General features: G+C 42.8%; 1 protein-coding gene across 9 annotated transcripts in view; it reads left to right on the forward strand.

The window, feature by feature from the left end:
- Nucleotides 1-14,967, forward strand: part of KMT5B (lysine methyltransferase 5B) — a 53,719-nt gene extending 38,752 nt beyond the window's left edge. For 6 of the 9 annotated variants that reach the window (XM_067748046.1, XM_067748044.1, XM_067748045.1 and 3 more), the window contains 2 exons: nt 3,530-3,726; nt 10,651-14,967. In XM_067748046.1, the coding sequence (XP_067604147.1) occupies nt 3,530-3,726; nt 10,651-12,125 (1,672 nt within the window). In that variant the 3' untranslated portion in view covers nt 12,126-14,967. The other 3 variants (XM_067748051.1, XM_067748052.1, XM_067748050.1) reach the window with 3 other exon arrangements.
- Nucleotides 14,968-15,215: the final 248 nt, after the last annotated feature.

The following is a 15,215-nucleotide window of genomic DNA, read 5'->3' on the forward strand; positions in this document are numbered from 1 at the left end:
GGAAAGGCCTCATACGGAGCAGTAGGCTCAGCTATTGTCAGGCTATTTGGGAAGTTTGATTTAAAGGTTGGCTGGGAATATTCTTGAAATTCTCAGGAACACCAGATTGTTTCTGCCTTTCCAGAAATTAGGCGAGAGGATGAGACCAAAGGAACTCATTCAATTATTCATCATATGGTAACTGAATAGTTAGTTACTTTATGTTAGGCCTCATGCAGGCAGGGTAAACAAGACTAGCACAGTGCCAGCTGTGAGGGCAGTGCCATGAAAGGGACACACGCACAGTGTGCTAGTTGCTGAAGGGTGAAAAGAAGGAAGGAGAGGGGACAGAGGGTTTACAGAGGTGCTGACATCGTGGGTACAGTGTCCAGGATACATTTGATGTGCGCTTCTGGGAAATAACCATCCTAACAAAATAGTAATTGTAATACTTTCATAAGTAAGTACTGCAAATTTCACTCTAGAAAATTTGAGAAATGAAATCTAGTGAGGGACCAAAGAATATGAAGGACCAAATTGTTTTAAAGCTTATATGAAAGTATGTCTGATGATAGCTAAGAAAAAATTAGATTCTAAAGTATAGTTAGGGGCAGTTGGCCTTATTAAAAATTTACTATGAAACAGTTGTGATCAAAACTTGATGACACTGGCCGATATGGACAAATAAGAGGACATGAACAGACTCCTGAAATAGAGCCGAGTGTGTATGAAGTCTTAATACCACGTATGGGGAAATGATGATTTCTTTAATAAATAATAGTGACATAATTCATTGTGCGCCTGGAAGAAAACCAAGCTCAACATCTCACACCATATACAAGATAAATTCAGATGGATTAAAATTTTTAATTTAAAAATATAATGTAAGATGATTAGGAAAAAAATTAGAACGTATACGTCTACCCTTGGGGTAGTGGAAATCTTCTGAAAGAAGTTAAGACAAGAAATGGTGAATATGAAAATTTTTGAATAGCTAAAAGCAAAAGTCAGATTAATGACAAACTGAAGGGGGAAAAAAGTACATACACGGCAGAGTTAATATCCCAAGGACAAAAAGCTCTTATAAGCTCATTAAAAAAAAAAGACAGACTTCCACTAGAGAAAAGAGGTAAGGAAGGTGCTACACAGAAAATGATGGCCATAAACAAGGAAAACAATAGCTAGGTATCCGTTTTCACTATCAAATTGGCAAAATTTAGAAGCGTACTCTGTGCTGCTGGTGAGGATGTGGGGAAACAGGCACTTACGCAATGTCACTAGGGCTGTAAATTGCTATAACCTTTTGGGAAAGTAATCTGGCAATATTTGTTCAAAATAATCGCACCCTTTTGTCTGGCAGTCAGTTCCATATGGAAGAATCTATCCTATGGAAGTAGGAGCATTAGTTAGTAAGGATTTGGTTTCAAAGCAGGGGAGCAGCAGCATTCATGGTGGCAAGCAGAAACCACAAACCTACAAGTTTCAGTAATCACCAGTAGTGCTTGAACAGATTATGGAATGTTTAGTCTGTGTAAAAGGTACAAGTTTCAAAACAGTTCAGATTTACTTGTGCATGATGTAATAAGAAAGCTGGGGGAAAAAAAAGAAAGAAAGCTGGTTGCTGAGTAAGATGTATGGTATTATCCTCTTTGGGTTTTGTTTGCTTAGGAAGAAACAACAATGTGAATAGGTGTGTAGCTCATGGCAAAGGAGCAGGAGATGAGGTGCTGGCAGGTGGTTAGCACTGGCGCCAGGGCGGGGTCGGGGGGCTCTGGGGATGGAGGCTGCCTGGGGAGCACTACTGACTTCTGCTTTATGGAGACGGAGCCTAAGATTGTCTCACCTGTTGCAGCAAACACAAGCATGTGTTACTGTCATAAGTTAAAAAGAAGTAAAGGAAGTAGAGAAACAGATGAATGGGGGAGTTTTACTTAAAAAAAATAAATTTTCAGATAATTCCACCATGATCATTTATTTTGTATTAAAGTATGGCCCATCTTTCCAGAAATATTACAGGTTATGGTAAAAAGGCACAATATCTGAACAAAATTTATTAATTCCTTAATCCACCTGAAATGAAACAGCCTTTAGGATTTACGCATTTACTTTCTGAATATACTTTATGGTGGAGTGGAGTGTAATTGTTGGCCTGCCGTGGTGAAGGTTACCTAGAGGTTTTTACAGTGATTTCTAATGCACCATTTGAAAAAAGAATTGAGGCAGTCCCACAATATGTTTGTCATTTTTACAAAAGCATTAATAAAAGTAGAATTCCAGATCCATTCTAGGAAGGCGAAGAAGGCAAGAATGCTCACCTTAGTCGCCAAACATAGTCTCTGCATTCAGACTAGCTTTGTGCTCCTCCCTAGCATTAAGAGGTTTAAGAGGGAGGGAGAGAAAATAAAATTTTTGTTCTCCCTTAGCAAAAGGTGAAATACTCAGATTCCTTGGAGGAGAAAAGTTATTTTCTCCTCATCTAAATCCTGAAGGAAATAAATCACATGGGATCTTTTGGAGGGCAGTATTGCTTCATAATGGGAAGTGCTCACAATTTTGCCTCAAGTTCAGAAGCTGTTATTATACGGCTTTTCTTTAACAAGCTAAGGCCAGTGACAGGCAAGTCAGTGAAGGCAATTTTGGCCAAAGAGATTTATCATTTTTTAAATGCAATATGTAGTGCTTAATTTTTTTAACCTCATTAATTTATATTTTATTTATTCTTTTGAGCAGAGCAAGTAGAAATTTACCTTTATAACACTGAATAAAGCACAGATTTGCAAAGCTAGGTTCATTAAGGAAGTTTAGGAGGACTTCTTATTAAGCACCCACTTCATTAGAATTTATATAAATATAAATAATTAAAGCAGGTTACAGATCATTCTTAGCCAGTGGTAAAAGCAAGTCTTTTAATGTCTTTTATTTAGTAACATTTTGTTAATTATGTTCATTCAGTAACTTTAAAGGAGGAATTTAACAGTTTTCATTATTCTAGAAGTGAGATTTTCACTAAGATAGCCTAGCCTTCTTATTCAGAATTTCAGTTAGTATTTGTTTGTATCTAACATTAGCTTCTAAGCAATGATTTAATTTATGGAAATTCGCTGGTTCCTCTTTTAATTCTGTAATTCTCAATATTCAGTAATGTAGTGTTAAATTATGCAGAACAAAGCTGGGATATAATTAACAGGTGGGTTATTTCAGTTACAGTTTAGACCTAATTATTGTACCAGTCGGTTTTGAAATTGAAATTTTATTTATTTATTTTTACCTACACTTGAAATTCTACAGGGTCCAACCAATAACTTCTCATGGGCAATTAACAATTGATTGACAGTAATCATAAATTGTTTTATTTTAAGTCTGGGGCTTTTTTGCATTAATTTTATATATGTGTGTATTTTGAGAGTCCTAGGCTTAGCGGCTTTCCAGTGGCGATTAGGGCCTCATCAGTTCATCACACTTGCTGATCTGATGTGGCCAAGTGCGCTCAGCAACCAGGCTTACGTCAGTGAGAATGCTGTTTGTGTAACCTGTGCTGTTTCTCTTTCAGACGGGGAACTGGTGCTTTTAAATCCAGAGTGGGACTGCCTGCGCCTGCTCCTGTTATCAATAGCAAATATGGACTCAGAGAAACAGATAAACGTTTAAATAGGCTTAAAAAGTTAGGTGACAGCAGCAAAAATTCAGACAGTCAATCTGTCAGCTCTAACACTGACGCAGATACCACTCAGGAAAAAAACAATGCAAGTAAGTAAGGGAGATTTGATAAGCATATCTTTTTTTTTTTTAAGTATTTTCACATAGTTTGCTTTCTAAAGCATGCTCTAATAGTTTTGATCTTTTAAACATTGAGAGAAACTCTGGGATTCATGCACTTCACCAGCACTGCAAGGTTCTAGAAGTGATTCGAGCACAAAAGCAGTCTGTATCATGCCTCCAGATTTAATATGGTACTAAATTGTCTGCTTTTCTTGAATACTGGGTAACTGGATATTAAATTCTCCATCGTGTGTTCCAGGGTCATCATATGTTTGACAGAAAGCTTTTCAAGGTGTTAGTTTCTCTGTAATGATATTGTTAGGCCCACAAGAAGACAAAGGACGGGGTGGCGTCACACAGGCACATACGTGTTCTGCGCCTGGCCAGTCTGTTAGGATGGATGATGGACTTGGGGAATTCATAGCTTCTGGCCTCAAGGCTTCCACCCTTTTACTGCTTGCTTGCCGTTTTCAAAATGAACTGACTCAATTCACCAAACCACCAGTTACCAGACTCAGAATTGTGATAGAGGAGCAGTTTGAATGTCATTATACTGTGACGTGTTGTAATAGCCACTCGACCGAAAGTAGCAAGAGTGATGAAAAGGAGAAGGAAACAAGCTTTAAGATACCAGTTGTGTGGGGGGGCAAGACCTGATGGAAACTGGAAAAAGAGAATGAAGAATAAAGAGAAAAGAAAGAGAAGAATCCTAAGTGAGCACAAGAAAACACATCACGTTTTTGGAACCTTGAAGTCCTGGAACCATCCTGATTGCTACTGTTTTCCATCTGGGTAGCACCAGTTTTCTCTGGTTGCCACTAAAGCAGTAGGCTCCTTAGTCTGACTTGTCTCTGATAGGAATAAAGTTTAAAAGTTTTAACTTGATGGTCCCCAAAGTATGCCTGTTTTGGCACTCTAAATGTCCATACATACTTGTTAGCAGTAAGTACCGTCTGAGGTCTGATTATTTTAGGCTCTTCTCCCTGTCTTCAGATGTTTTCAGCCCAACTCTGGGTACTCCTCTCCACTACGGAAAATCCCAAAGAAAAGGGAAGATGTCTCCCGTGATGGTGACTGTCACTGCCCTGAATCCTGACTCTACCTTCTGCTGGGAGTCAGAGGCCAGGGGTAACCTCTGCCGTGGAAAAGCGATGCCGCATTCCTATTCCAGTCTTTAACGTCCAAAGTGAACAAAGAAGAGCAGTTAGTTCGTCATTCACTGTTGATTGTTGGTTTTAATAATAAACGCAGCATAATCAACATTTTGTTTTCTGAGTCTGGTTCCTTGGTGAAACTGGCGACTTGTGAGGCCCATTTTATGAATGTCTGCATAAGAACACTTAGGAGTGTGCTGCCAGCCACACGTGGAGATGGCCACGGCACTGTCCACGTGGCTCTGTGACGTTCGTGCGGGTGCTTTGTGTTCTTACGCGTTAACCATACACTGATGTGTAGATACTGAACTCAGTACCCCACTTAGTTTAAAAAATCAAAATAGGAAAAATTTTTGGAAGGTGTTGAGTGTTCTATTATGTGACCATCTATGGGATATTTATTAATAAACCAAATACATGTTCAAAGCCTGCTAGTTGTTAAAAAGAGAAAGAAAAGTGTATGAGACTTGGGCCCCTCCCTTGGGGAGTTTATGCCTTAGCTCCAGGATGGGACCAGTACACAGTAACTATGCAGAGCAGGCTGCAAATGCCACTTGCTAAAGGCTAGAGGGAACAGGTGATCCCTCTGAGCTGTAGTCTCAGCATTACAGAACAGAAATAGAGCCCTTCACCGTGACTGCTTGTATCAGGGTGCTTACTTTAGTCAGGTTACTTTTCTGCACAGTGATTGTCTGGAGTAATTCAAGGGTTGGCATAAGTAGCTTTGAGGGTCATTGTGACAGTTGCTAGACGTGGCTCGGGGCTCTGAAGGAGTTCGAGGTTTACTCCAGCGGTCTCTGAGAACATTGTGCACTAAGTATGTTCATAGCAGTGTTTTCTCGGGCTCTTACACGTGTTCTTTTAGGCTGTATTTCTTTTGCTGTTTGTGTCTTGACCAAACCCTTCTACCTGTTTGAAAGAAAAGACTTTGACACTGCAGTGGAGGCAAGGCCAGAGGTGCCCAAGCCTTTCTCCCAAGGGGCGTGGGCATACATCTTGTGTATAGATTCCGAGTACCCATCTTATCCTGCAGTTTGGTTAGAATTAAGCAGCTGACAACTATAGAGGAACTGCTTTCTCTGAACAGCGTGTTTGTTCTTTTTAAAGAAACGTTTCTGCCTAGTTGGAAGAAAAAATTCTTTCTTCCTTCCATGCAGGTCCTTTTTTGGAAGGTGTCTCAAGAACGACAACTTGACTGTTTGCTTTAGCATCCAGAGAGGAGACGAGAAATCCCTTCTCACAGGTTCAGTCCACAGACCTGATTATAATGCCATCACTAGAAGAGTCGGGTTTCTTAGGCCTCTTGTGCCTCAGTGGCTAGGCCACCCCCATAGTGCTGCGTCCTGGATGTGAGCCACTGAAAATGCCACGAGTTGGTGCAAGTCCCAGAGGACTCCCACCAGTGGAATAAGTTCACTCAGCTGGACTGAGGAGCGCCTGCCCTGGAGACAGTGGGCTGGGCCACCACCTGTCACTCTCTCGCCTGCCGCAGACATCACTGGTTGGTCTGAACACTTTTCTGCTGAGCCTGCAGGCTGCTTCAGAATCCTTTCCAGCACCTTTTTCCAGCCGTTCATTCCTGTGTTGGTTGCATGAGGTGGAGCCTGCTTCTTGTGCCTGACAGACTCCTTGAACTGAAGTCTTTAAAATCCTGTTGAGGGTTTTTGGGTCCTCGTGTTGGGAACATGCCAGGCTGTATGTGGCCCTCGTGTTCCCTTGGCTCCACCGTGTGTGTTTCTGGGGCTTGTCCCGCGCAGGGCACGGGTGCAGCCCGAGCGTTCTGGAAGCTTTGATGTCGTTTTGCTGCTCTTGTGTCTGGCTGTCATTCTCGATGCCCACACAGAGCTGCCTTATGATTTTGAGGACACCCTGAGGGAACCGCGGTAGCCATACCACGGGTCCTTTCCCAGGAGTTGGGACTGGCCCCGTAATAGCTCTGTGGTGTCCCTTAGAGGCCGTGTGACGGTGTGGTGAAAAGCTTGAGATCTGGGGCCACAGGCCTCAGCGCAAGTCCCATCTCTGCCGCTGACCGGATGGACGCTCTCAGGCACGCTAGCCCACCTGAACTTGGTTTTCATTTAGTGTCATAGCTCTTACTTCAGAGAATGCTTATTATGATTGAGATCATACTAATTTGCCCATTTGGCACTGTACCTAGTATATACTAATTGCTAAGAATGTGTATCTTCACGTGAAATTACTGTCTAGGTTTATGCATTTGGGATTTGTCCCAGCCGTGAGGGAAGAGAGCCACACGTGGTGTGTTAGTGCCAAAGCCAGGGGAGCCGTGGCCGTGCCTTCCCTCCACTGTGTCAGGATCCTCAGTCTCTTGATAGACTTTTCTTAGTTTGCCATTGTGACCACCATCTCTCCCTCAGCCTGCTGTTGCTGGCGCTCACCCCCCATCCCCCCGCGATAGTGTAGCAGCACCTTCGTGGCGCCATGAAGAGCCCTGGGTGCTTAGTCACGTTGCCCACATTTCTCTTACCCAGCCGGACTGTGCCTTTTGTGCCCTTTGACTTGAGCACACCTTTTAGCTGGGCTTTTGTTGAGATAACGCTTTTCAAACAAGATGAGAATACACTGATAAATACATAAATACGGAAGTGAAGTCTCTCTATTGAAATAACACGTAGCATCAAATTCAGTCTCTCTTGTGCTCTTTAAAACACACACTGAAGTGCTTTGTCAGTGGTTCACTGCAGTCAGCTAACAATGAACCTCTCGGAAGGAGGGGTGGAAGGGCGAGAGCCCAGATTCAAAATCACCGTAAGTGAGATTCATCCAGTGATTGAAAAATCAGTGCCCAAGTGAGGAGAATCTCAGGTGCCATGAAGAGTCACAGGAAGGGTAACCTGTCATGTGTAGAGTCATGAAAGGCTTCCTGAGAGAAGTGTTTGCTGAGCTGAGTCTCAAAAGGGGAGGAGAAGTTGGCCAAGTGAAACGTGCTCCAAGCAGAGGGAACGTCACAAATGAACGTGTGGGCACGAGTGTAGGATTTGCATCAGTAAAGTTCATCAAGGCTGGAGTAGAAGGTGGGAAGGAGGGATATGAGCATAATTTAAAATTTTGGACTTTATTCTGAGGTATTAGGTTATTGGCAGGTTTAAAGCCCAGAAGTGACGTGGCATACCAGGAGAATCATCTGGGCTGCGTGGTGGGGGATGGAATGTCGGGGAAGCAGTAGGGAGGCAAGGAAAGGCGGGTGTTAGTGCCAGAGTCAAGGCAGGAAATGGTGGCATCAGGAATGGAGAGGAGGTGGTTCCAGCGGCACTGCAGGAGTGGACTCCACAGGACCAGTGGCTGGTTGGTGAGAGTTAGCAAGAGCAGGCGTCATGGATGACCTCCCCGTGTCTGCTTGGGCAGCTGGCTGGGTGTTGGTGGTATTGACCAAGATGGAGAACTTAGGCTTGGTGGTGAGTTCCCTTTGGGCATGTTGACTTGTGAGGGGCTCATGAGACAATCTTAGCGGGCGATCAAGGTCCCAGTGGACCTTCGGTGATGCGGATCTGTAATTAAGGCGAGAATCAGGCTAGAGACTTTGGTTTGGGAACTGCCAGCATATCGATGGTGATAGCCGTGGAGGAGTGGCTGCTTATGGCCTGGAGACTGAGTAGAGTTTTCAAGGGGCCTAGGATAGCAGAGGCCTGAGGAGTGCAGTCCACCGGGCAGATGGAGGAAGAGGGTCTGGGACACGGAGGGAAGGCCAGGAGAGTGTGCTCTCGCGAGCAGCCAAGGAGAGAGGGGGTTCAGGAGGGGGTTCAGGAAAAATAATGGTTAGCAGCGTCACATTCTGCAGAGAAGGAAGCAACAGTACGGGCTGAAAGGGTCCACCGGATTTCATGACAAGGAGTCTGTGAGGGAGACTGGCAAAGGCGCTGTTTAGGAGGACAGGTTGGATCCAGATTGCAGGGGGATTGCAGTCAAGGATACACGGTGTAATGATCATTGTGGAGGGGTGGTTGCAGGTATGAAATGAGAACCGCTGACCTTGGTCATAGAATGGTCCTTGAAGAGCCATAGACAGCAAAGTCTCACCATAGCCACATTTGAGAAAGGCAGACACCAGCACTGGTGTGTTTACATAATAAGCACATCTACTCTCACCTTGTAGGAAGCCTTGTAAGCACAAAGAAATCCTTTAGCAAAAGCCGTCCCTAAATATCCTTATATTTAAAAAATTATTTCTGGTAAGTTCTGTATAATTCAGTTCATAATACGTCGGTGGTTCTCAAATTGGGTGGCACCCAAACTTTACTGCTACTACTGTTCTTAAAAAAAAGTTGCCTCCCTGGTAGCATCCGGCACAGATAAGCATGTTCTTGGTTCAGTCAGTGGATCTCATTCCTGGGAATTCTGCTGGTTTGGAGATCCCAGAGCCATTCGTGAGCCCGTCTTCCTGAGTACAGAGACTTCTGTTCTTGGCGGGTTGATGTTTTTGGAATGCTGTTATGCATTCTTGCTCCTCTCCCTCAATAAAAACTAACTAATGGTAACCTGACTCGCTCAGCCATGCAGAAGGAACAGCAGTCACCCTGGCGACCCTCAGGCGTGTAGGAAGCAACAGTCTTGTCGGGCAGCGTGCTGGGCTTACCCACGTTCACTGGTTTTTATTCCCTCTGTTTTCTGTTGAGAGGTGGTGATGATTCGTTTGGTCATCTCAACTTCCCTAGTGAATGATTTAAAGGGGTATTTTGATGGGAAGAGCTTTTCAGATGGGGGATGGGGAGCAGACTAAGTGATCGCGAAAGTGACTCACGTAAAACACTGTGACTATAAATCCAAAATGTAGACGTAGAGAAAAACAAAGATGGCGGAAAGGAAAGTCAGTGGCAAGGTCAGAGGCTCACCACGGGGCCACCTGACACTTGAGTCACATATAAGCCTTTTGAGAAGCCGTCCAACTGTCATGTTAGTTCTTAGGTTGTCATTCCCAGTAGGTTGTCATCCCCTTGTCCAGAGGAAGGAAGTTGGGTCCCCCTTGTCCCGAGAGTGTAACTCTAGCAGTGCGCTTCTTCCCTCTTGCGGTTTGATTGTCGGCAGCGGGCAGTCAGCGGAGGGATGGGGCCAAGTAAGTTCCGCAGCCTTCAGAGCCTCTGCTAGTCCTCACAGCATTGAAGGGAACAGCTTAGAAGGTGCGGCATTTGGGGATAAATGTCTAGTGGGAGTAACAATATGCGGTTCTTAGGATCTCTTTTTCTTACTTGAAAACATCGTGATAGAATTTGTCTCTGAGAGCCTGTTAGTCACCTGTCGCCGGTTCTGGATTACTAGTCAAATAACATACTTTGAGTTAATGAATAATGGATTTTAGAAACATTTTAAATGATGATTTTAAGAAGAATCTATGAAAGAAAAATATTATTTTTACTTAGCTTTACTTCAGATATTTTATGTGGTAAAAGACTAAATCAGGGAAAGAAGTGTTCAGTTTGGACTAGTGTCGTGATAGATTAAGGACACTTAGAGTGAAATCCAGGTCCTTGCTGTGCTAAGAGCTCTTTAACCCTGAAATTACGTACCTGGAAAGTGAATAGATGCTTCTTAAATTAGAGGCAGAAATTAGAAAGCGAATGTAAAGGAGAACTGTAGGAGTGCTGGCGGAAACGCAACTGGGGTCTGTCTACCACGTTTTTTGTATAATCTAAACATTTCATAGCTAATCATCTGGGTGTTGGCATTGTTTTGTTGAACATTACCGTGTTACCAAGACTGTTTTTCATCCTTTTTTTTTTCTTTTTTTTTTTAAACTTTGCAGCTTCTAACCGAAAATCTTCCGTTGGCATGAAAAAGAACAGCAAGAGCAGAGCATTGACAAGGCAGTCCATGTCAGGAATTCCAGCTCCTTCCAACTCTACCTCATCTAAGCTAACTCCTATAAGTAATTCCAGGGTACCAAAGAAACTGAGAAAACCTGCAAAGCCTTTACTTTCAAAGATAAAACTAAGAAATCATTGCAAACGGCTGGAGCAGAAGAGTGCTTCGGGAAAACTCGAAATGGGAAACTTAGTACTTAAAGAACCTAAAGTAGTTCTGTACAAAAATTTGCCCATTAAAAAAGATAAGGAGCCAGAGGGACCAGTCCCGGCCGCAGCGGCCAGTGGGTGCTTAACTAGACATGCAGCGCGAGAGCACAAGCAGAACTCCGGGCGAGGCGCCCCTGCGCACGTGGAGGGCGCCCCCTGCACCTACACAACCCGGCGGTCTTTGAGGACGAGGATGAATTTGAAGGAGACCTCCGACATCAAGCTCGAACCAAATACGTTGGATGGCTACAAAAGCAGCTTGACGGAACCTTGCCCAGACAGTGGCGAGCAAGCATCTCCTGCGGTGCAGGAGGAAGAACTGGCTCACGAAGCTGCGCAGAAGGGGGAGGCCAAGTGTCCTAAGAGTGACAGCACGTCAAGGAAGAAGTCACGGCAAGGGAAGCTGGTGAGACAGTTGGCAGAAGCAGAGGAATCCGCCGCGGTGCACGATTCCCCCGGCAGAGCTGGCGTGGGGCGAGAGGGGGTGGGATCCCACCCTGACCAGGGCGAGCACAGCAGCCTGGAGGGCGTGCCCGGGAGCTACACGGACTGGCCCCCTTCTCCCGTTAGCGGTTCTGTGGTCGCATCAGACAGCTTCAAAGCAAAAGACAGCTTCCGAACTGCAAAAAGTAAAAAGAAGAGGCGGATCACTAGGTATGATGCACAGTTAATCCTAGAAAATAACTCTGGGATTCCCAAATTGACTCTTCGTAGGCGTCATGACAGCAGCAGCAAGACAAATGACCAAGAGAATGATGGAGTGAATTCTTCAAAAATAAGCATCAAGTTAAGTAAAGACCATGAAAACGATAATAATCTCTATGTAGCAAAGCTTAATAATGGATTTAACTCAGGATCAGGCAGTAGCTCTACAAAATTAAAAATCCAGCTAAAACGGGACGAGGAGAGTAGGGGGTCGTATGCAGAGGGGCTTCACGAAAATGGGGTGTGCTGCAGTGATCCTCTTTCTCTCCTGGAGTCTCGCATGGAAGTCGATGACTATAGTCAGTATGAGGAAGAAAGTACCGCTGATTCCTCCTCTTCAGAGGGAGATGGAGAGGAGGATGACTATGATGACGACTTTGAAGACGACTTTATCCCTCTTCCTCCGGCGAAGCGGCTGAGGCTCATAGTCGGAAAAGACTCTATAGATATTGACATTTCTTCCAGGAGAAGAGAAGATCAGTCTTTGAGGCTTAACGCATAGTAAGCTCTTGGTCTTAATTTGACCCGGGATAACTACTTTAAAGAAATAAACAATTCCAGTCAATTACTCCTCAACCGAAAACATTTTAGGGGCAGCACTTCTGTTGTCTTTTCACTTATCAGCATAATACTGTAGAAAGTGTACAGCGTACTGACTCTTCTTAAAAGTCTGATTTGTGCAAATTTTTATTGTACTTTTTAAATAGCCTTCTTATGTGCAATTCTGAGTTAGAGGTAAAGCCCTGTTGTAAAATAAAGGCTCAAGCAAAATTGTACAGTGATAGCAACTTTCCACACGGGACGTTGAGAACAATAATGTGGCTACACAATTTTCTTTTTTTTAACTTTAAGAGCATCAACTGGCTCTTTAATATATGACTAAAAAATAATTTAAAACAAATCACAGTAGCAGCATATTAAGGTTTTCTAGTATATGCTAATATCACCAGCAATGTTCTTTGGCTTTTTGATTTATTTGCTAGATGTTTCCCCCTTGGAGTTTTGTCAGTTTCACAGTTTGCTGGCCCAGGTGTACTGTTTGTGACCTTGGTTAAATAGCAGACCATCGGTCGGGTGGGAGTGAAATCGGTTTCTTTAAAAAAAAAAAAAAAAAAAAAAAAAAACATTACATGCGTGACAGCTAACTTTTCAGTACGTTATATGTACGAGGGTCGCAGTGTGCAGGAGGAGTTTCGATACAGCGTATTTATTGCTTGTCATGTAAATTAAAGACCTTGTATTTAACACTTTTCAATCCTTTTAGATAAAATTGTTCTTTGCAAGAATGATTGGTGCTTATTTTTTCAAAAAATTTGCTGTGAACAAATGTGATGGCAACAAACAACATTTATCTAATGAACTACAGCTATCTTAATTGGGGTCTTCAAGTTTTCTGTTGCACTTGTAAAATGCTACAAGGAATATTAAAGAACTCTATTCACTTTAACTTATAATAGTTTATGAAATAAAAACATGAGTCACAGCTTTTGTTCTGTGGTAACCTATAAAAAAATGTTTGTCTTTGAAATTCAGTGTAAAGAACTGAAAACAGTGTATATGTTGTAAATATTTGTGTGTTGTGAGAAATTTTTGTCATAAGAAATTAAAAGAACTTACCAGGAAGGTTTTTAAGTTTAGAAATATTCATGCCAATAAAATAGGAAATTATAAATATATAGTTTTAAGCACTGCATCAGTGGGAGTTCTTGGCTTATGTTAGTTTATGTATGAAAATATCAAAGATTTTTTTGACTATATTATCAGTTAAACAAAAAGAGGAGTCATTTAATTTGTTTTTGAAGCACTTTGAGAAAAATTAATTTTAAGTAACTTAATGAGCAAAATTTTGATTACTACTTTATGTTCAATACCAACCTTCCATTTCTCTGGATGATTTTACAAATCATTGGGCAGAGAATCTGAGAATATACATCTGTAGCAGGTGTCTGACACCAGTGGGGCTCTACTTCTGGGAAGCGTGTGCGTGTACCTTCACATATACAGTGTTCCTAAGTGAGATCAATTCAGGAGATTCGTGTAGTGTCTGGAAAAGTAGCCCATATCTTTAAATCCTTAAAGGAATCTGCAGGTAATGAGAAGTCCAGTGGAGAAAACCTCAGTGCTTACTGTTACTCCTTACTGATTCCTACCAGTTTCTAGGTTCCTGGGGATACTATTTAAATTAAGTTCCTTAGAACTATTGCTAGTAGGTTCCAAATAGAAATCAGTAACATTCATAAAAGTTCTTTAAATTTAGAATTTTTCTCCCCTTCTGTTCTTCAAGGAATTACTTCCATAGTCTTCTGTCGTCTCGTTCCTGTTTGTTACGGTGCAGTTTCATCCTCAGGTATTAATGTGGGAGCAGGTGGCTGACCTCCTCGCCCACTCACACCCCCCTTTGCTCGCTCCGTCTAGAATTCTTCACCTCTCGAAGTAGGGCAGCCCTGCAAGGTCTGTCCCAAGGCACTCGGAGCAGTCTACAACCTCACCCAGTCCTCCCGGTGTCTCTGGGTGGCAGTGGGAGACTCAGGCCACTGAGAAGGTCACGCTCAGACCCTGTGTCTGGGAGGTACCAGAGAGCAGGGGGTCATCTTTTATTCCCACCTTAGTTTGGAGTCTTTCAAAGAGGTCCAGAGACTAAATCTTGAACTGTTTTCTTGGAATACCAACGATAGCCATTTCAGGAATTTCATCTTAAGGAAAAAGTAACAAAATACCGCATTTCCCACTTTACTCCATTTTTAAGCTTAATTTTAGTAATTTATTTATGAAGTTTAACTTTATTGAGGCCTCGTCTTTGGGGGCTGACCTTCCCGTGGGTCCGAGCAGTGACGTTAGGTGGTGGTCACTGCCTCAGGAGTCGGTGTGCACAAGCGCTCGGCAGCCACTGCCGGCGCCTTCCAGGGAAACCTAATTTCCGTTTTTACAGTTAGGGGCCTCGGAGCTGGTCTAGCTCTGCTGTAGAACTTCACTGTGTGGAATGGCAAAACCCACACACTGTTGACCACTTGGAAGAGGTTGCATTCAATAAAACGTAGCTAGAGCTTATGCAACGATTGGTAAAGATTTTGGCATTGTAAGAATTAGGAAATGATCATAGAACTATATGTAAGGTATTCAATTTTCAATCATTTTTCAAATTACTGTTTTAAATTGTTTTGCTGAGTTGTAATACTTTTGAGATACAATGTATTCCTTGTACTGAAAGAATGAAAAAAGGACTTTTTCAGCATTTGAGGTAAGTTCTTTAATGTTTCATTAAAAACATTTTTTACAAATATTTTGTACATGCACTTGCAGTATTGAGGTTAATCATTTTAATAAATTCGGAAATTAAAACAGTTTGGCCGGTGTTCACTGTATCTGAGAAAAAAAGATCAAAGTGGTGACTGTGTCCACAAGGTTTTCACGTACAGTAGAATTTGTAAAATCACTTTCTGAAGCTTTTCAGTATCTGTGAGTGTTCTGAGCCCTGGTCTCCTTTTGCTTCTGGTGCCGTTTGGTTTAAACGGGGGGTGAGCACTCGTTCCTCTCTCGGTGGGGAGACCACTTTCAAACTACATAGCCCCCTGGCCCTCAAACCCAAGAAGGC

This window comes from Pseudorca crassidens, chromosome 9 (assembly GCF_039906515.1).
Source record: "Pseudorca crassidens isolate mPseCra1 chromosome 9, mPseCra1.hap1, whole genome shotgun sequence".
NCBI lineage: Eukaryota > Metazoa > Chordata > Mammalia > Artiodactyla > Delphinidae > Pseudorca > Pseudorca crassidens.